The 23386-nt window shown below is 38.3% G+C and overlaps 1 protein-coding gene across 1 annotated transcript; it reads right to left on the bottom strand.

The window, feature by feature from the left end:
• Positions 1 to 4579: 4579 nt before the first annotated feature.
• LOC131433663 (uncharacterized) lies at positions 4580 to 9726 on the bottom strand. The gene is made up of 2 exons (XM_058600179.1): positions 4807 to 9726; positions 4580 to 4733 (listed from the first exon to the last, which is right to left on the bottom strand). The coding sequence occupies exon 1, from the start codon at positions 8382 to 8384 to the stop codon at positions 5817 to 5819; it is 2568 nt and encodes an 855-aa protein (XP_058456162.1). The 5' UTR covers positions 8385 to 9726; the 3' UTR covers positions 4580 to 4733; positions 4807 to 5816.
• Positions 9727 to 23386: the final 13660 nt, after the last annotated feature.

Raw genomic sequence — 23386 nt, 5'->3', positions numbered from 1 at the left:
TGGTTGTGGGGGGAATAGAGGAAATGGGGATTTCGGGGTCCTATTTCTAGGTGGAGTCAAATGAATTGTTTTATTTGGGGTTAAATTGTGTGTATGTGGGAGTTGGCAAACAATAAGATAAAGGGTAAAAGTTTCCCCATGAAATTATTATGATGTGGAAAATTGATATGGTTACTTTTTGTGTTGTTTTCTCTGCGAAACAATGCATTTGAGAAATGGGTGCTTGCCAGAAGGGGAAAGTTTTTCATTGACGGAAAAACTTCACATAGGGGAGAGAAACATTTAAATAAAGCACAACTTGGTAATGAACTGTTGTTTCGAATTTCCTGTTCCGGACTGGAGACTTCCTGGGGGCATCAGGGAATAACAACTATGACTCAAGAATGAAAACTTAAACATGGGAAGTGACAGTTTTATCAAACGAAATCTAAATCCGTCGAGTTATGCCGAGCCGACGGGCTTTCCAAAATTGAAATTAACTTGAAACAACTGTAAGCGAGGGAGAGAGAAAAGGCAAAAGAGGACACACCTTTCCTGCGAAATGCAACGCAACATTGTCGATATATATATTTTTGGTTCCGTGGGCAAAAGTGCGGGGAGGTGTGACGCGGGAAAACTTTTCCCCGTATGAATTTTGCTGGCTAGCAGAGACTGTCAGTTAAAACTGGGCTAGTCCAGTCGGACTTGACAAGGCTCTAGCATGGCATGGAATGGTCTCTTTTCCCTAGGGAAGTGCAGGTGCCATCACATGAAAGTTCCATAATTAAATTAAAAGGAATTCAATTTGCTCTAGTTTTTACTATTTATTTTGTGATGTGTTGTAAAAGGGAAACGTTTGACTTGACGTAGCAGCAGGTAATGCTGTTTTGAGGTCCGTCGGGGTTCGATGGGTGATGGTGGGACAGGAGTGGAATGATATTGGAATTCGACGGTGAGATAGTACTAAATTAAAAGGTGTTGAATTAACTAGTGTAGTGGAGTTTTTGCTCAATAATTCTGTTTTGTCAGTAATAAAATATAATCATTATCCTAATAAAGTTTGGTTTTGTAAATTCCCGAGACAGTTGCCGAATGGAAGATTGATAAGCCAAACAGCAACTTTGGCCAAGTGTGTGGTTTTCAAGTTTCCACACATTTCATACCCCACGAACTAGGCTACGTCACCCAAATGAGCACCAGTAATGCTTCAGTATGTAATCCAAGCGACGAAGTTGTAATCTAACAGATAGTTTGACACTTGGGTAAGCCCATTATATTTACACAATCACGTTAAAATTTACTAGCTGTATTATTTGCACACTGTCAAAAAATAAGCCGTAAATCTGTCGTGAAAACGAATATTTTGTCGCTTCACTCGGTCACCAGTCAAGCATTTTCACGTCCATTAGTATTGCTGGTTCCACCTAGAATCACGATTGATTTCTCATACAGGAAGTCTATGCTATCAATGTGTAGAAATATGCACTCACTTTTTGATGACTGAATCGATTTTCACAAACTTAGATTCAAATGAAAGGTCTTATCGTCCCATAGCCTGCTATTGAATTTTATTTGGATTCGACTTCCGATTCCGGAGTTACAGGGTAATATGTGGATATTAGGAACAAAATGTGCACTCAATTTTCTCGGAAACGGCTTACCAGTTTCTCACTAGCTAATGTCGTTTTCGCTTGAGAAAACTAATGTCGTTTTCGTTTTTAAATTGCACTACACTGGTGTAGCGAAAGCTGCACTGAAACCGTTCGTTTTTACCAATTGCACTACACCAGTGCTACACTTTTTCTGCACCGATGCCACTGGTGTAGCACTCATCAAAAGTTTGGTGTAGCTCTGTGCAATGGAATCGTTTATTGTAGTCAATGGTTACTGTTTATGTTTTCGTCATTTTTGTTCGTTTATTCATGCCTCAGTGTAGCACTGCACCGGTGTAGTGCAAATTAAAAACGAAAACGCCATAAAACTGACCCAGGGTAGTTTCATCAAACAAACACTTTTCACGAAACTGTGTTGAATTCGCACATAGCAACGGGGGTTTGAGCATACCTGATATAAAAATCATGTTCGATACCGACTCCATTTTCAGTTCAACAACGTTAAAACTAGGTTCGAAACTAGCTTCAAATAAACTGTTTGACATCAGTTAGGGTGGAAACTGGGTTAGGTTTGGCATCAAGCGAAAACGACATAGGATTCAAATGTATGGTCCTATTCCTAACATTCTATCTGAATCCGACTACAAGTTCCGGAACTAAAGCGTGATAAATAAAAATTTTAAATTTCATGAGTATTTTTTTCACAAACGATGGTGCAAACCCCATAAAACTGGCGGATAAATTCTTCTAGTTTGCAGAACCTTGTTAGTTTGTGAGCATATAAATCTAATTCGCCACTACTGGTCCCCACTTTTCCTGTTCCGAAAGTAATGAAGAAAAACTCCAAAAATAGAACTCATTCCAATATCGCAGCAACGCTTAAACAGATTTTCACAAATCTTGAATTAAATTAAAGCATGTCATTGCCTCAAAAGCTACTGTGAAATTTTATCCGGATCCGACTTCCGGGATCCGCAGTTACAGGGCGATGAGTGTCAAAGCTTTCAAAACCGCCATATAGAATGACAATACAAGACCGGTACGTGCAACGTGGAAAAAGAATACCGCGTTACCTCAGAATCCGCGCAAGAAAAACGCAAAGGTAAAGAATTTTTTTAATGATGCCAAATATTTTAGAATTGCACAAAAAGTCCAGATCTGTTGCAACCCAATTTTTTTATGTTGAAAACATCTTTGTTTTCTATATAGGGGTGCAAATTAGAAAGTAGAAATACAAGTAGAAATGTGGTCAGACGACGGTTTCGAAGGAGTAAGCGATATATCAAAGGGAAAGCATCGCTCTGATTGGTCAATCGATGCAAAAGTGAAGCTGTTGGAAGCACACGAACCTATAAATATAAGCGAAATTATAGCTAACGTTTCAGTCCTACGTGTAGCATGCCAGAGGTAGGTTGTTGCTAGACAGCAAGATACAAAGTGCTATAAAACGATTTGGAGCTTGTGTCCTGCGAGTTTGGATGAAATTCAATGTTGTCGTTATCACCTGAGAAATTTGCAACTACCCGAGGGTAAGTTTTCAGTACTTAAGATTAATTTCTAGTTTATATAAGGACTCGATTAACAATGAGAAAAAGATTACCGCTTCAATCGAAGTCACAGAATGGTAGTAATGGCACAGAAACGCTTTGAAAATAACTGCGTGCATACAAAACTTGAACACAAGCTTGACACAGAGAAGCTTAAATATCGAAATCCGTATCGCAAGTATGTACACTAAGGTCTTTTTTGCGGTTTTTTCCATGCGACTTTTTTTATGCGAAGTTTCAAAGTTATGCGGTTTTTTAAGAGGTTTTCTTTTATGCGAAGTTTCAGAGTTATGCGGTTTTTCATGCGCATTTTCAGAGTTATGCGGTTTTTTATGCGGTACGTAAACTCGCATTAAAAAAGACTTCAGTGTACAAAGATATAGTTTCATACATTAGGGTTACTGATGTAATTTCGTCGGCTACAAAACAAATATTAAAAAAGACTTCAGTGTACAAAGATATAGTTTCATACATTAGGGTTATTGATGTAATTTCGTCGGCTACAAAACAAATACAAATCCAGACAAACAGAGTCTATATACTGGGTACGCGTGCTCGGTGTTGGTTCCAAATAAAGATCAATCTAAGCAGATTCTCGTGTAATTGCGGATTCAAAAGTGTGACGATTGATTGAACAGTGATTGAAAATGTCCTTGTTCCGCATCAATGGCTCGAACAACCCCATGGGACTGATCCTTGTAGTTTTTTTTTAATCGAATTTGAGACCGTGTAACTTCCGACATCCGCGTTGAAAAAAAGACCGTCAAATCGTAAAAAAATTGATGCCAAATGTCTTAGAAATGCATGAAACGCCCAGATCTGGTGAAATCTCAAAAACAATTTAAGAATCGACTGGGAGTTTTGAGATTTCCGAAATCGAAAAAAAATTTTTTTTTGGTGCCAAATGTTTTAGAAATGCATGAAAAGTCGAAATCTGGTGTAATCTAATTTTTTTTCAAATTCGAAAATTTCATGACTCGGAAGGTTGACTTAAAAAAAAATTCGGAATAACACCAGATCTCGAAGTTTTATGTATTTCTAAGACAAAACAAGAAACCCGTGGAAAAAACCGCGTCACTACGGAAATTCGGAAAGAAAACGAAACGGTTACGAATGTATGCTACTGGTATGTGATTTTGATGGAAAACGGTACTGTGTTTGATAAAAATCTTAGCTATTTTATGATAAGTGCGACCGAAAAAACGAAAGAATGTCAATGAATTGAAATATATTTGAAAAAATAGACATCCATCGGAACTTCATGCTTCGCTATGCATATGCAATTTTCACAACCGGTAGTGCAGTAATACCGTGCCGGTGGTGTAGTGATGTCAACGAAAACAGCAAATAGTATTATGTTAACACACATACTGTTATGAAAATTATTTTAAAGGTTATTTTTTGTGAGTACACTAAGGTCTTTTTTATGCGGTATGTCAGCCGTCAGAGCGACTGACTGTTCCCTGTCGCAAATTCTTTTTAATTTGCCTTAAGACTTTACGATTAAAGTTTTCGGATATCCGGGGAGAAGCAAGTAGGGCATAAGAGCGGAAGTACGCTTTTATGCTGGCTACGGTTCTCCAGCGGACTGTACCTGCGAAGGGAAAGGAAGAAATATTTGTTGAAGTAAATTATACTTATACAATTCTCTTCTTAGAGAGAATTACTTCCTGGGCGATGATGCTTCCTTCTAGGGGAGGATGACTTCTTCTGGTGGGGGCTCGTCCGGGAGTTTTCTTTCTAGTGATGAATGCGAACGACCGTTTTCTCTGGTAACTGATGACTCATTTATTTTTTAATTTCCTTAAACTATATATACATGAATCTTATGGTAAAATATTAAAGATGTTGCACGACATGCAGTGCAACATTTATTACTGTCTCTCTTTCTCCTTAGATGCTGACGTTACCATTCGTCAGCACGGGTAAACAATTCCTATCTACCTCACTATTACATAGAATTTGGTATTCAATGTTGCGCTTGCATTTCGCGCTATCCTTCTCTATTCCCTATCACGTACCGATGCTTTCAAAACTTGTTGGTCTTTGTCAGCACGGGTAATCAATTCATATTTCTACCAGACTCAAACATGACCGTCGCCAGACTACCTTTCCTTCTTTTATTGCAGTCCTTTCGGGAATTACGTATTAAATTATTTTATTACCGCAACCTTCCGAGAGCTGATTTGACGATATTCATTTAATGTTCCTTTTCGGGCAATTGTTTATGTTTGTCCCTTCGCATTTCGTCATGGTCTTTGCTAATTAATTTTACTATTGCCATCGGCACCAGATTACCTGGCGTCTCGACCCAACTTAAGCTTCCTTTGCTATTTGAATTAGCGCTTATTGATGCACATGGGATGCGAGAATTGATGGAAAATTAATAGCTCTCACGACTGCGCCGGAAACGCCTTATCGGTTCAAATCGCTTCTCGATCATAGTGCTCCTTTAAGCACGTTGTTTTTGTGGTTGATAATTAAATTTAATAATGCCAGTGCAACTGACGCAAGCTCTACGCTCGACATTCCCGGCCCCGTAAATCTTCTAGAAGGTTTACCCTATTTGATAATCGAGCGATTGTCATGAATGAATGATCGTGAATTAATGATAAAATTTGCGTTCGTCCTTTCTGTTAAGTTTATTATTCCTATAAATAATTGCAAAGACCTTATTTTATAACGAACTTTCAGCCGTATTTCGCGGAAGTGGAAACAAACACTCCGCCGGTCTTCTGGAATTTCGTGTTGTATTACATTTTTTAATACGTAAATAGATAACTATTACCACGTACATAATACCTATCAATCCTACACCCATTATTACATATTCAAATATGGGTTCACCTACATCTTGTTTCTTATCATCATTTGTTAATATTGTAAAAATTTTGTTATTAAATGGATTTGCAGGCTTATTTAATTTCGGTAATTCAGTTTTATTCTGCTCTAAATTGAAATCTATTTGAATTCTTTCTTTAAAATATAAGTTTGTTTTCCTTTCTTCCCTATTCACAAATCCATATATAACACTTTTATTACTTTGAATTTTACAATCAAAATCTAACCTAACTACGGCCACTTTATAGGGTGGCGATATTATTGTATGCTGGCAGTGGATTACGATGCTCGTCGTGTCGCTGGCGTAGTAGAGTACCTGGTTCTCATCCGTGAGTGAAATCATCTCGACGTATGGTGGCGTTAAGTGTGTAGTATTGCAGCGGCTCTTCGAAACTTTGTGCGCCACTAGTCCTGATACACAGTCAAGCTCCTTATGAACCAGACTAGGTTCCACTATAAAATGAGTTTTGTTCATTCGTACTGGTTCCGTAGTTGGGTAGAAATATTCCCCGTTATGGTCAATCAGTATGCGTGGTTTTCCTATATCAATGATGGCGTGATTCTCCGTATGAGGTACAGGAATAATTTGAAACATTTCGTACACTGTCTTGCTAACAATTACAGTGTACATTGCGATTACGATAGTCCCGTTGATCTGCTGTGCTTCATATTTTACCAACGAGGATTGTCGAAGAACTGTTAGTCCTGCTGGCAATATTGACGAGATGTTGTCGAAAGTCGCGGTTAGTTCTTCCGTCGAAAGTGGATATGATCTCATCCTTCTGTACTTGTGAAGTATAGCGTCAATGGTTTCCCTTGATAGCATAATAATTTCGATTAATCGGCTTTCTAGGTATTCCGTGTCACCTAGGACATATTTTTGTTTCAAATTATTCGTTTCCTTCATTAGTTCGTAGAATCGATCATTCAGCGTGCCTCCCATCTCAGCCGTCTTTCCATTTAATTGCACAAGTGACTCAGATAGCTGATGTATCTTCTCATTGTCGTGCATCCTCATTGATTTCAATTCGGTTTCGATATCATTTTCACCGAAGAGGAAACTCCATAAAAATCCAAATATTCCTTTGGAACGGCGGAATCTCGTTCTCTCGTAATCAATTTCGAAAATTGCATCCGAGCACAACTTGTTGAAAATTTCCAAAATTTTTTCCATATTATCAGTTTTTAAATTTTTAATCATGTGTTTCCTTGTTGCTGATATGTTACCCCGTATGTCTTCAACCAGAGCTCGATCCTGATCTGGTGATACCATTGTTTCGATATTTGTACGCCATATCCCTCTTTTCATAAGGCTTGTCCCTATGTGATCGAGAAATACGCCATTCTGTTCGACCGGCGTAACCAATATCGCATTTGCCGTACTTAGCACCGCCGCAGTGGTTAATAAACCTGCAAGTACAGAATATGGAGAAAGTCGAATGACTGGTTTTGCCTTTTTGTTGGTACATTTCCTTTTCTTCTCTGGCTGAGAAGTTTTATCTAATTTTCGTTTGGTCTCGATACGGTGACTTTCAAATGTAGATTCACAGGACTCGGGTTCAGATATATGCATTATAGCATGCCCTGATTTCTTTTTTACCGTCGGTTCAGGAGTTAGATCCTTTCCTTCGACGTCTAAGATCGCGAGTTTTGCAACTGCGCGTCTAAACGTTCCCTTTCTGGTTATGACATCAGCTTGTCTAGCTACACCGTCATCAGAAACAATTAATTTCGAAACACGTCCTTTTAACCATCGTCCTGGAGGTTCTTCGTTATCCACCATTAGGACTAAATCATCTATTTTGATCGGTTTTACGTCGCCAGTCCATTTTTCTCTGGCGATTAATGTTGGAAGATATTCTTTCTTCCATTTATCCCAGAATATCTTCATGGCATGTTGGATTCTTGCCTGCGAGTTCTTATCGTAAGGTTTTGGATCCATTTCGAAGGGTGGTGCATATTGTCCCGGCCTTCCTAAAATCGCATGGAAGGGGGTTAATAGCTCATCATTCACATCCTTTAAAGCTCTATGTATCAAAGGACGTGAATTAACAAACCACTCCGCTTGAATAAAGGCTGATCGCAGCACTTCACTCGTAGGTGTCCTTTTAGACATATCGTCTATCATGACACTAAGCGCCTTCTTTATTATTCCTATTAACCTCTCCCATACGCCTCCAAAATGTGGAGCCGCTGGAGGGTTAAACACCCATGAAATTTCTAACTCTGCGGCTTCTCCTTGTCTCATTCTTGTGTCGAGTTCTTGTAGGAGGCGTTTCAACTCTCTTTCGGCTCCAACGAAATTAGTTCCGTTGTCGCTGTAAAGCTGAGTTACTTTACCTCTTCGACACTGAAAATTCCTAAAGCATACGAAAAAGGCATCGGTACTCAAATTTTCTGCCATTTCGATATGTATCCACGTGTAACTAAACAAGTGAAAATAACTCCCCTTTTTGACATTTCTATCTTTTGAACATAGAAAGGTCTAAAATAATTCATTCCATTATACTAAAATGGAAACGCGTTTACTGCAGTCCCTACACGTGAGAGAAGAGCTATCATGACTCTAATCTTGGTGTTAATAAAGGGATATAATTTTGTTTTAACTAATAATTTTTTGGGCGTATAGTACTTTAACATCCTTCTTTCTTCTAAATAATGAATGTCTTACCTTAACATGATTTTTATTTCCTTTTAAAGTTATTCTATTTCAGCATTTCTGAACATTAAATTTTTTTTTGTCTTTCATCGTCCAAGCAGGATCGAAGTTATGTTTGGAAGTAATAAAATTGATATTTTCCATTCAAAATATTAGTCTCTGCATACTTTTCTCCAAACAGAGAATGCCCTGACACTTTGTGCCGTTTTTTTCGGAAAATATTTTCCAATTTAGTCCAATCATTAATTAATTCTTCAATCGAACATTTTTCCACAGTCGGAGGTGGTTCGCTACCTGGTTCCTCATTCGACACACAAAGGTAACTTGGGAACCAGTCCTTATTCCTCTTGATTCAGGAGGGGTTTGCGAATTCGAGCGCAATGAAGGAGTTGTACCTGATCGACTTACGGATGCACATACCAACGACACACATGGCGGTGTACTTGTTTCTTTGAGCATTTTAGTCTTTGGGATTCGTTTACCCAAATTGTATCCAGAAAGTGGTTCTGGTATAGGTCGTCGAGGCATTAATCCATATGATCTGGCACTTCGTATAATTTCTTCATCTGATGATTCACCCACGGAATCATTCTTAAACGTAAAATTATTCGACGTTAACCCCCCGTGTAGTGGCATGATGATATAATTATTTGTATCTTTACTATTGCCATCCAAATTTGCATAATAAACCAATTCCCTTTTCCATTCATATTCAAAGGGTACACTGAAGGCTTCATCGAGAGCATTGACATGAGCGGCGACTTTTCGCTTAGTCACCATCGTAGACATAGCTAAAACTTTAGCGCTATTGTCAAATGCATTCCCAGGTGCTGGTGCCATACCAACAACAGATTCCATTTTGTTCTGTTCGTCGGTAGATCCTAATGTGGCACTTCTCACCGAGGCAACCACATTTTCCCCAAATGCTTCCGTAGACGACCAAAGATTTGCTTCCAGTTCTTGGACTTTTTCAGAATTTGTGAAATCGGAAATCGTACTTGAGGATCTTGGAGAACTTAACATTGCGTTCTCGCTACCAGCGGCGTCCTCATCGAATCCGGCAAAATCATTTTCATTACTATCACACTCTAACTCTTCAGAATCGCTTGTGTTCTTTTCTGAGCCAGTGGTTATTGTAATTCCAGTTGTTCCACCAGTCGTACATGGCTGCAGCATATCATATCGGTGCAGCTTTGGTTGCTGCTCCATTCCTCTGGCATTACCGATAATCTTAGGCAAGGTTTCATAATAACTTTTCCATTCAATCGAGTTTCCTGAATTTACTGACATTGCGTCTTCTTTCATGCTCGTATTCTGAATGGAAGTCACGAGGGATAACATGGTCCTCTCGTGTATTCTCATCAGCTCAATAATTGCCCTGCTGCTGCCATTTTTTGCTTGGAGTGCCATATTTGTCACTTCCAAGTCTTTCGTCATTGCAGCGTATTCTTTTTTACGCTGCTGGCATTTCATACAGTACCAGTCCTCTGGTCTTGGTGGCCGTTTATCAAGATTCACACAAGATAAATGGAACCACCTATCGCACTCATCGCAAGTTCATCATTTCGACCATTGCACGATCTTTCTTCGTGCAAAGGCGACAATGACCATTTGGATTAGCCACAAACTCCATTTTAGTACAGAGAATTGCTATGTTAATCTATTTAGAAAGTTCCCGAAACTCAAATTATCTACTGCTAATGGCAATGATAATAATATTTTTTTTTTCAACAAATATTCTCCAAAATAGTTTAAAGCAACTATTTCAGAGTCTTTTGATAAAGCTTAAGCAAGTTAAAAGAATTTGCGATACGCTCCTCTCTTGAGCCACCAAAATGTCAGCCGTCAGAGCGACTGACTGTTCCCTGTCGCAAATTCTTTTTAATTTGCCTTAAGACTTTACGATTAAAGTTTTCGGATATCCGGGGAGAAGCAAGTAGGACATAAGAGCGGAAGTACGCTTTTATGCTGGCTACGGTTCTCCAGCGGACTGTACCTGCGAAGGGAAAGGAAGAAATATTTGTTGAAGTAAATTATACTTATACAATTCTCTTCTTAGAGAGAATTACTTCCTGGGCGATGATGCTTCCTTCTAGGGGAGGATGACTTCTTCTGGTGGGGGCTCGTCCGGGAGTTTTCTTTCTAGTGATGAATGCGAACGACCGTTTTCTCTGGTAACTGATGACTCATTTATTTTTTAATTTCCTTAAACTATATATACATGAATCTTATGGTAAAATATTAAAGATGTTGCACGACATGCAGTGCAACATTTATTACTGTCTCCCTTTCTCCTTAGATGCTGACGTTACCATTCGTCAGCACGGGTAAACAATTCCTATCTACCTCACTATTACATAGAATTTGGTATTCAATGTTGCGCTTGCATTTCGCGCTATCCTTCTCTATTCCCTATCACGTACCGATGCTTTCAAAACTTGTTGGTCTTTGTCAGCACGGGTAATCAATTCATATTTCTACCAGACTCAAACATGACCGTCGCCAGACTACCTTTCCTTCTTTTATTGCAGTCCTTTCGGGAATTACGTATTAAATTATTTTATTACCGCAACCTTCCGAGAGCTGATTTGACGATATTCATTTAATGTTCCTTTTCGGGCAATTGTTTATGTTTGTCCCTTCGCATTTCGTCATGGTCTTTGCTAATTAATTTTACTATTGCCATCGGCACCAGATTACCTGGCGTCTCGACCCAACTTAAGCTTCCTTTGCTATTTGAATTAGCGCTTATTGATGCACATGGGATGCGAGAATTGATGGAAAATTAATAGCTCTCACGACTGCGCCGGAAACGCCTTATCGGTTCAAATCGCTTCTCGATCATAGTGCTCCTTTAAGCACGTTGTTTTTGTGGTTGATAATTAAATTTAATAATGCCAGTGCAACTGACGCAAGCTCTACGCTCGACACGGTATTTTTAATGCGGTTTTTTCATGCGAATTTTTAGTTGCGTTTTTTTTATGCGAAGTTTCAGAGTTATGCGGTTTTTTTATGCGAATTTTCAGAGTTATGCGGTTTTCTTTTATGCGGTTTTTTAATGTGAAGTTTCAGAGCTATGCGTTTTTTTATGCGAATTTTCAGAGTTAAGCGGTTTTTATGCGAATTTTTAGTTATGTGTTTTTTTTATGCGATACGAAAACTCGCATAAAATAGACTTCAATATAGTCACAGTTGCAGCAGTCCTTCGCATCAGTTATACACTGGACCCTTGATAAGATTTGCTTCTCACAGACCCACTTTTGTCACTGTTTTGTTTTTGTGCTGATTCGAACAGATTTTATAAAATTGTTGTAATAATGTGTGTTCGTGTTTGTGTCTAATGCATTTATCGTTACATTGAGTTACTTTTCTATTTTAATAGATTCTAACTACTTCTATCTCTACTATTGGTCGATCGTTAGGCAGCAGACAGAGTGGAGACCGGAAGCTGAGCCTAGCTTTACGCTAACCAAAGCTTGAAATGTACTTACAGTAAATGAAAGGGAACCTGTCAGAGTGAAAGCTTAGAGTAGATTTCTCGCTTGTACTCTGACAGGGTCCCTTTGATGTACTGCAAGTATGTTTCCCGCTTTTTACCAATTAATGTCAGTCACTAGCTCAGCTCAGCTTCTCGCGCTCACTCTGTCTGCAGCCTTAGTCCTGCGGTGAAATGATGGCCTTTATTACCGTCTCTTGCATTCTCTTCCACTTACACTTCACTCACATATCACCTCATCCATCAGTTCCCGCACAAAAGCGACACAACCTCACAAAATAAATTTGATGAACATCGTTTGGCAGCTATCAGTGGTTTGCTCACATGTTTTGTCTTTATTATTTTATTCTATTTCACAAAACTCCATCTCATTCCACTGCATTGTATTTACCGTTGTCATCGTGTAAAACCCAATTGGGATACGTTCACTTCACTTAATTTCTACTTCATCCCTATAATAAGGGTCAGAGGTACGAAAATGAAATATAAATCAGAGCTCAGTTAAGCCTAACCGGCCTCTCCAACCCCGGATGTTGGAGTGTAATGCAATCAACATCTTATTAGCGGCCCTGTAATTTTTAATGAACGTGTAAGGGCAATAATGATGAATTCTCTATAGAAATTTGAAGTACACTCAGGCAAAAAATATATGGAATTTCATAATGATTTCGTATGGTTTTTAGCCACAAGAATATCGAATGCGAATCATAAGGCCGCCTTATGAAATCACGAAAATTGGAATTCCAATAAAAAAGCTTTTGAAACTTATACGAATTTTTTAGGAACATTGCACGAAATTTATATGACGAACATAAATTCTCTCATGTATTGTGAAATTCATAAGTTGTTCGTATGAAAACTAACATAGTGATAAATGAGATGTACATTGCAGAGGTATATTTTTCATATTAATGTTATGAAATGGTGATTTCGGTGATTTTTGATGCATCATAGGATTTGCCTTATGATTCTCACTATTCAATTTGCCTGAGTGTATCATTACTTGGTTAACTCTCGTGTGCCGCTATTCAAGTCGTTCCACATCTTATTCATGATGTTTGCAATACCGTCAAGCCTATCAACCATTGGAGGGTAGTTCAAGTTGTATCAATTTGCTTAGTGGTTCGAAATTCCTTGCGATTTTTCAAAATGGCATAAATGAAATGTTTTGTTTATAATCCTTATAACTTTGATGTTTAGAGTTTTGTGTTTTTAGAGTCGCCAAATTCTAAATCGAGGCAGTTTACACCTAGTTCGTCCCTTTCTTCAATGAAAAAAAAGTATTTTAAGTGAGTTATCAGTCAGAATCAAAATGTGGTTCGAAATTCTCCACTTTCACCTATTATTCTGATAGAATTTCGAAATATCGAAATAATTGAAAAATTCTGCGATTTCAGCATTCATCCAGGGTTTTGGTTACAATATACTGGTTTGTACTAAGCGTACATGACAGATTTTGGATATATTTTTTTTATATTAACATTTTATCTTAAACTCATCAGTGCATAGCAGTTCGTGTTGAGCTGCCGCGTCACTCAGCAGTTCATGACCAGTATGTTGTAAATTAATGTACGTTTGGGACTTCATAAGTACAACTGTAGCGGTTTATATTGAATTGCTGAGTGGCACAACTGTTCTGCATGCACTGCTAGGCCAAAACGATTTCAGCATGTTTGGCGAAATAATAAATACAAATTCTCTGATCCACTGTGTAAAAATAGCCTCGTTAAATCGCGAAACTCCCTGTGGTAGCCGCAAGACATTCGTCGATCCCGGTATATTGCGTCAAACAAATGAAGTAAGTAGACTGGGGATTAGACAAACAAAAAAAAAACATAATGCTACCACCACCACCACCAAGTCCTGCAGTCGTCAATTTCGCTAATGAGAAAACGTCATATTTCATTTCTTTTAGCTTCTCCAGGCGGTCAAATTCCCATCCGCAAAATTTTGCAGCCTGCGTGAAATATCCGTATCATATGGATGGATGAATGGCAGGGCTTGATTCGGATTAATTCATGCTTAAGTAAAAAGCTCTCAGCACTAAGATCGTCCGTGTTTCCACACTTATTCACAAAACGGATATGAATTATTTGCCACCTCCCCCTCAGAATGGGAGCATAAATTTTACATTTTGCTCCCACGTGTTTTTTCTGATATTGAAATGACTTCACTTGGGGCAAGATTGCGCATCTAATTAATTTTCTCCGCACTTGAGTGTATACGTGAGGGAGGGAGGGAGGTAGTGCTCACAGTTGTTTCTTTTTTTCCTCAGAATCCTTATTGATTAATTACCCGGGTCATGATAAGTGACACAAATAATTTACCAACAAAAAAATAAACAAGAGATTGTTTTTTCCCTCATCCAAAAGGCCGCAATGAACCAGACCAGATAATTTACTCGACAAAACTAACCAAGTGTTTTGAATTATTACACTTATCCGGGTAGGTATTCCATCGCCACATCTGGCGAATACTGGCGCACAAACACGGGAAACAAATAACTTCTGTTAGCCGTTTGTTTTTCGTTCGCAAGGAAAGTTAGTCCTTGGAAAATTTCGGGCCAGAAATGATTCCAGCAAGTTGGGGAACTTAATTAACATATCAAACAGTTGTAGGTTTAACCCCGGTGAATAGGACAATTTCGAACAGGTTCAAGTTGTAAATCCATTTTTTTAAATATTTTGAAACAAATCACCATCGTATAGAAAAACGTGGAAAAGATCGTCAATCGATTTGTTCAATCATTGGTTGCTACTTGCCCGAATAACGGGACAGCACTGTACTAAACCATGTCCATATTAGAGAAAACCACTGTCTCTCGTTAGAGAACACCTTTATCACCTTACTGCATTCATTATTCGGTCCCTCTAGAATAATGATACAGTGAATAGTAAAGTTTTACCCACCCGCAAAAATTTGGGCGTGAGAATAAACAAATTTATTGCAGCCCCCCGAACGAATACCGAAAATTGTTACAGCTGCTACCTGCCTGCCTGCATTTGCCAGTTTTCACCAGATAAAGTTCAACTTTCCTATTTACAAAGCGATGGGAACGAACCAGTCGGCATTAGGCGATTTCGGTTCGCTATCAGTGTCAGTCGTCCGGAAGAAAGAACACTGTGTTAGATTGAAATTTATGAAAATAAGGTCATTTGTCATCGGGTGCAATTTTCCGCTCGGTTGTGTTGTACGGATAGTGGAAATAAAAAAATTTACGGAAAACTCCTCTTCATCGATGGTGATGGTGATGATGACGACGACGATGAAGATGTGAATTTATTAAATTTGCATAGGTTAAGTAGAAAAATGTCACAGCGGGAGAGCGATTCGCCAGGCAACAATTTTTATTCGTTGCCCATCATCATCTCCAGGGTATGGGCGAAACGTCGGCACTGCTTGTTTATTCATAAAGGTCTCTCGGGATTGATGAATGGAAAATCAAACAACAAAGCCACTCAGCCAGCGCTCAGTCTGTTGTGCCGTGTTATGCCATACCGTGCGAGTGTGCACTTTTGTCATGGTATGTATTTACGTGTTTACGAAAGCAATTGTTATGAATAATGATGATGACGAAGACGTTGTTGGATAATAAACGACGTCCTTTTGCACCCGGACGGACGGACTCCCAGCTCCGATGAGCGAACCCAGACTCTCCGTACAATCGATCATAGGAAAATCTGCACGCTTGCAAACTGAGAAGTGGTAGGCAAGTTATTTTACCTGTAAGAATTGAAGCAAATTGTATGGTTCATGAAGGATTCAAACACATAGTTCCGTATCCGGTGTTCGAGAGAAGATAAAACTCCACTAACTAGGACTTTCAAGTGACGCAGTTTATCAATCAATTAAACAATCCCACCGTTTCGCAACTGTCGTCTTCGGGGTCGAATTTGACCTACGGGGAACAATTCATAACATAGAAGGGAATACTGTCAGCAACATCCGAATCTTTACCGGGATTCAGTTAAAGAACACCTGGAACGGTGCCAGCGGGCTTCGACTTAGACTTCACCGGATTACTGCGGAAATTGTGTGTCAATAATTAATTAGCATAGATGCTCTTTCCATCTTCCACAGGAGAGACTTTTTAATTAGTTCCAATGCGACATGTGTAATGTTGCACTGGTTGTGACGTCATCCGTCAGCTTTCAACGTAACAAGAACGATTATCTTCGGCTACGTTGCTCAGTTTCAATGAAGGAACAATATCTTCCGTCCTACCATGTCACAGTAAACAGAGTTTTAGTGGTACCAAATTGAAAATCTATGCATTTTCAGGTATGTTTGCACTGCGAAATCGCGCTGTAGCCCGCTCCTATATTGATACCTCTTTGGATTACGGATCATCGGCAGGAAATTCACTGATGGAAGAAACAATTCTGCCCGAACGCGATACTACCGCCATAGCATTGAACGACGCTACAGAAGATAGAACCAATGCCATAGGAGGAAATCCATTAGTGGAAAGCACCAGCTTAGATGCCATCGCTAATGTAGTTCCAATGAAAGCCGGCTGTTTACGTCATTAATGTGTAAATTTCGCAGTGTTTGCATGTTCCAATGAAATTAGAATTAATTTCGCAAAGCAAAATTTAAATTCGAATTAAAAAAAATACTCACACGTGCCGGTACGGCGCAAACCGACTGGAATACTTCCGGAACATCGTCGGAGATTTCGGCAAACGCCGGATCTTTCGATGTCGCAGAATACGGTTAACACTAGCACTAACACTGACGCTGCTTTTAAAATTGGAATAACACTCAAGCCAAGCACATTTTCTCCATATTTTCAAACCTCTTCAAACACTTTTTTTCCTTCACTTCACTCACTAAATCGACCGACGACGCTTGGTTGAAAATACTGCAAATAACTGAATAGCCTAACTTTCAGCACGACACTCCACCGCACTGGAGTACGAACAAAGATTTACACTTAATTCCAGTACTGAAAAGGAGATTTTTCACAGGTTTTTCGCGAAAAATGGATTCGAACGCGACAACAAGATACAATTTTAGCAAAATGGCGACCGAATACGAAAAAAAGAAATGGTGCGCGGAGCTAACACGGAACCAGAAAACTACTAAAATTGGAGAGTTTTTTCCTATCCAATTTCGGGGTCCGTTCATAACAAACAGGTGATGAAAATAAGCACACGGAAAATAAAAACTACCTATTATTTGACTTTTTTTGAATTTAATTTCGAGTTCTTTTGAATCCTTTCTTTCATTCGCTCCTCCCATTGTTGTCAATATATAAAGAGCAAAACTACCCAACAGCAAAAGTTTCATTCAATTGGCACATTGCCGTGAAACTGAATTACCGGTAGCGATATCTGCAAACAAAAAATGGAACCAAGAAAAGGAGGGCTCTTCCGAAAATTTTCATATCGGCAGCAGTAATTTACAACGATTTTTTCGTTTATTCCATAGTAGGTATCAACAATAAAAGTAAACTCGGAGTAAAAGAAAATTGTTTTCAAAGTGATTACTACTATTTTTTTCAGTGTAAACTACGATCAACATGAAATCTGCATAAAATGTTCAAAACGACGTTTCAGCTGAACCGAGAAAAGCGATGTTGAAAAATAATCGCACAATTTTAAATCCTATTTAAAAATGAGTAATTGAAACAACTTCATCTCTTCGCTAAATCGTCCAATTTGTATGCGTGCAACGTATCATAGTGACTAATTCACAATTTTCAACTACAAAAATAACTTTTAAGCAAAAACGACACTTACGTCGTTTTGTAATTTGATCATGTGCATTGGACAGTATGATAGGTCGTTTTTTCTTGGTTGATTTGACAAGTAAGTCGTTTTGCGAAAGTCACAGTGTTCATTTGTCGTTTTGTTATTCGCACTTGTGTGAAAGCCAGTTTTGCTCGAAAATATTAGTAAGAGCTAGTTTTACATGTCAAGTGGAAAAAATGACAGTCGACTCGTTTTTAGTGTGTTTAGATAATTTTCGCTTTTGTTTGACGAAGGATTCATAATGGTTTCTACGATTGGAAACATAACAGTTTCTTTCCAAATTAATCAGCGTATTTTTCAACAAGCTTAATAGCAACTCGATCCCATTAAACATCTTCAACTCTACTCTAGCAAGTCTCACTTTCATAATATCACACTAGATCTGCTTTTTCGTGGAAAACTATATTGTCGTAAGTCCGCGCATACACTTTTATTTATGCTTTGGTACATTGGTCAAAACATGGCCAATTGACGAAAGTAGCATTAATGACTATTTTTCATTGATTTCGACATACGTCAAATGTGTTGACAGATTTTTTTAGTGAATCTATAGTGAATCGAGAAACGGTGTTCGGGTAGTGCGTGTATTAGGACATTCCTAACAAAATGCAATAAAAATCTCGGTTTGTTTACATTTGTTACTTAGGTCGTAATGAACATTTTATACAGAAATATCTTCAGAAATGTGTAAAATTGGGTAAGGTTAGGTTTATTCAAACCAACATTTTTTTAAACAGAAACCAGTGCAATGTTAATTTCTCGAGTACTAGAATGTTTAGCGATCGAGTATATTTATTTAGGATGTTTTATTTGTTATTTCCGGGCATTTGAATAATGGTGTTGAACCAAGTATAATGTTCAATTCTATATAAACGGTAGTTTTCGCACAATAAATCATGATCAACATCACAACCTCAGAGTAAAAACTTTTTCTTCCACTTCTACTAAGATTTTTTAAATGAATTTTCCTGTTTTTATAAAAAAAAATCGTTGAAAAGGTGAAGTAATTAAAAAATTTTCCTACCGATTTTACCGCTCTTGCTGAAAGTATCATCTCTAAATAAACAGCGCCTCTACATTTCAGTTTTGCGACTATATACCAATAAGCTAAAATTAAGAAATGCGTATCAACATAAAATTGAGTCGATACGACTCAACTGTAGAGTAAATATAATTCATCTTTACGTGCATTATGGAAACTACCTAGAGCAACTTTTCCTAAAATTATGCTATTGAACGGAGCTCCAAAATTGGGTGGAATGTTTAAATTAGGTTGTTTTGCGGTTCCGTGTATGATCGATTCATATAAATTTTGGGTCAAAACCTACCCAAAATCAATTAAAGCGAATCTCCCCAATTATATGTAACGAGTGATGACCTCAAAATTTAGGTAAATGTAACCCAAAGTGTTATGCCGTAACAAAGAACGCAGCCCATTTTTTACAATCAAGTCAAAGTTTGAGTAGATAACGACCTAGTCAGTCACGTACCCAGAGGAGGGGCCCTGGCCCCTCCCGAAATCAAAAACATATATATAATTATTTAGAAGGTCTCAGACATGTGTTACTGAAATAACAAGATAGTAATCGTAAAGAAATGTAATACAATAACAGTTCCAGAGGAAAAGTTTAAAGGGTCTATGAAAACACACAGAGAATTAGGTACATCAGCAATCGTCAGTAATATTATTTTTTTATGTTTAGGCCCCTCCCGAAACAAAATCCTGGGTACGGGCCTGGACCTAATTATGGGTAGCTTATAAAAGAGCTCGATAATGAGTGAATTCTTCTCAAAAATAGGTACAAAATGATTTTGAGTGCAGACTATGTCAGCTGTTTTCCAAAAAGGGCGAATCTTACAAAAGTAAACAAATGTTTCTCTCTCCTACGAAAAATTGTTTTAAAATCCTGCTATTTTGCCTAAAAATATCGGAATCTACAAAAGTCCCAATCTTAGTAATACAAAGAAGTATAAAGGGCGACACTGTCAATCCATTTGTTTACGTAAGTTTCGTCCTTCGTGATTCATGCCAACAAACAGAACGATACTTCAATTGCTAGAAAGGAAGGGTGAAACTGTTTATTTTCGTTATTTTAGATGGTTTCCGAACTTTTTACTACTGGAAATAACAAATAAGAACTGTGCTAAGCAAAAATAACAGCTTCCAAGGCTGTCAACCATTTCGCGGTTAATTTCAACTTTTGGTTGAAATCTGACACTCGAGCGGTTACTATGATGTTGTCAAAAATCGATGATCGATGGTTATTTTCCGACACTGAAAAGAATCTTAGAAAGAAAATGCTAATATCAATTCTTTATTTAAAGTTATTTCCAGTGCAAAAGCAAACCAAATGACTTTCTATCCATCAAACTTTGAAATGGGCCGCAGTTTTAGTTAAATTTAACCACTCGACACAAATAACTAATCAAGTGTCAGATTTTAACCAAAAGTTAAAATTAACCGCGAAATGGTTCACAGCCCAAGTGAGATAGACCCGAGTAGATCAAATTTCTCGCTTATATCCTGGCATGACCCATTTGATTTGCTGTGGCTGGGTTTCTCATGTTTTGCATGATAATGCCAGTCACCAGATCGGTTTAACTTCACGCGTTCACTCTGACAGCGGTCTAGACAAATATTTCAAAGAAACAACATCAAAAAACATCAACGAATTCGATTTAATCAAATATAATTCAAATGTATCAATTTAAAATTTGACGAAATCTTATACAACGATGAAAAATAGCTAAAAAAGCAAACATAATTTGAATCAACCCTCAATTTCATCACAAAGCCGAATTTTCTATCATCAGTTTTGGAAATAACTGCTTAAATCAGCATTCTTCCTTTTTCCAGACCGTCATCATAGTCTTACATAATTACAAATCCGGAATTAATCCAATTTGATAAGTTTACAACCATTTGACCTGGACCGGAAGTTCTCTCTGCCAAATGGGAATCGCTTGTGCTGTCAAAACTCTAAATCTTCTATTCAAAACTTTGATATGTGAAGCTCGACGTAGTATGGTACACCGAACACGTGCAGGTAATCTTCTGCTAACTTTGTCTCCTTCCCAAACCACTCGTCTTCGGGAAAGCTCCAGTGCGAAGGGCAAAACGTCAGGGCGTCCGGAGAGGAAATCTTCTCTGAAAACTATTAAATCCTGTGAACTTCCTGTCCTTTTGGACCGGAATCGACTGGAGAACGGGACGTGGGCTGTATCGTATCCTGTAGTTAGCTTTACTTGCCTTGTTTGTTGCCGTACTCGAGACAAAATATGGCTCAAATGAGTTTTACAATAGACAAGTGTAACCTTTTACACTGGAATGCAGGACATATGCGCAGTAAAAGTCTATTACAATTATATCCGAAAACGTGGCCTAAGGAACTAGAGAACAATGAAGTTTTGTATTGGCTTTTATATTCAACTTATCATATTCAAGACAAGGAAAGTTGTTTCATCTAGTAGTTCAAACTATTGTGGAGATGGATAAAGCTTGCTTCATTTAGAATTGGAACAAAGACAATTGCCTGTATTTCAGTTATTTATTATTGTATTCAAGATCTTTTTTTATACAAATGTAGCGTTTTCTTCATACTTTTAAGAAAAAATACGGATAAAATTATTCGTCACGGTTTTGAAGGAATTCTTGAATTTTTCCTGTAACACGGCTCAGTAGGCGGCGCACACCTTCTTCGTCCATCGTTTTAGCTATCTTATTCCACCAGGTCGTCATCTGATTGATGTCTTTGACAACGTTTCCCTTTGCCTTGAGTCTCCTCTTCATGATTGCCCAGTATTTCTCAATAGGGCGGAACTGGGGGCAGTTGAGTGGGTTAAGGTTTTTTGGAACAAACTGGACCACTTTCTCTGCATACCATTCTTAAACGGCTTTGCTGTAATGACAGCTTGCCAAATCTGGCCAAAACATTACAGGATGGTCGTGGGATCGAATGAACGGCAAAATTCATTTTTGGAGACACTCTTTTTGGTATAGTTCCGATGTCATTGTCTTATTTGTAACGAAAACTTTCGTTTTTTTGCCGCAGCTGCAAATGCCCGGCCAAATCATAAATTTTCTTGCAAATTCATCGGCAAAAACAAATTTAAATTTGGCTGGAACATCCCCCCGAGCCGTTGCCAAGTAAAATTTTTGACCTGGGATTTGACCGAAGTCAGCCTTGACACAGGTTTCATCGTCCATCAGAAGACACCCGTTGAACTTGGTCAGCACCTGGTCATATAGTTTCCAAGCACGAATTTTGACCACACTATTCTGTTTCATGGTCCGATTTGGCTGTTTGCTAGCTCGATACGACTTGAATCCTTCCCGGAGTCGAGTTCTCCTCACGGTACTAAGGCAGCACCGAATTTTCGACTCCGACGATCGGCTTGAGGCTTCCGAATCGTCGTCAATGTTTTCTTATACCGTTTGATAACGCGCCATACGGTATTTCTGGGCAATTTCAGCTGTTTAGCTAGCCTAGACGCAGACCACAATGGATTTTCCAAATAACTGTGCACAATTTTTTCTCCTTCTTTCGGCTTCCATGTTGATTGTTTACAAAGTACAGTCGATTTTCGGAATGTCAAAAATCATACGTGAAGCTGACAAAATTCCCGACACGTGGGCGCCAAGAGCTTCCAAATCCGTCCACCAGGAGCGCCACAATATGAGCAAAAGTTTGTTCTAATTCTAAATGAAGCAAGCTTTAGTAAGATTGATTTGAAACTGAAACCAACGTATCGCCAGAGAGCTGGTTTAGTTTAGTTAAAACTGGTATAATGCATTTTATGCTTTATTATACTCCAGAAAGAAAATTATTTGCACAGTTCATTTCTATAACAAAAAGCTCAGTTTTGAAGTTTCAAGGCCCGGTGAAAAGTGAACGAAGACCCTAGTGAAAAATTAATGGGCAATATATGAAAACAAAACTACATGTAAGAGCGATTCACACGTGGCATCAGGCGACTATCAGCGGCACGGAACGGTTACGAAACAACAACATTAATAATATTTTTTTTTAAATTAGCGTACTTTTCATACTGACTTTTATTTCATTCACTTTTTCTCACTGTTATCAAAACAATTTGATTGCACAAACTTTTTAGAACCTGCCCGCAACCATTATGGGAACGACATAAGGCTGTTGTACTATGGTAACATATGCATCTGGACCTAAAACGTTGCCGAACAATTTATATTAAAAAATCTGAAATCAATTATACAACTCAAAAAAATCTGAAATCCAGCTAAAACTACAGTATTTTTTAGAATTTCCTCCAAAACATGCTCTCAAACGGTTTGACATGGAATGCAATTAGCTTCAACAGATATGTTTGTCCAAGTTTTCTGAAGAGCTCCTGCAACTTCTGGGTCTTGAGTCCTCGATACAATTCATCTCATAGATGTTCGATAGGATTGAGGTCCGGTGATTGTGGCGGAAGATGAAGCTGTTTTGGCGTATTGTACAGTAACCAGTCCTTGACAA

Source organism: Malaya genurostris, chromosome 1, assembly GCF_030247185.1.
Source record: "Malaya genurostris strain Urasoe2022 chromosome 1, Malgen_1.1, whole genome shotgun sequence".
NCBI lineage: Eukaryota > Metazoa > Arthropoda > Insecta > Diptera > Culicidae > Malaya > Malaya genurostris.
The sequence above is the reverse complement of the archived record's forward strand: the minus strand, read 5'-3'. Positions and strand labels throughout refer to the sequence as shown.

Bases quoted from the DNA above. Each gene is read 5' to 3' on its own strand.
- LOC131433663 (XM_058600179.1), bottom strand. From the start codon at position 8,384: ATGGCAGAAAATTTGAGTACCGATGCCTTTTTCGTATGCTTTAGGAAT.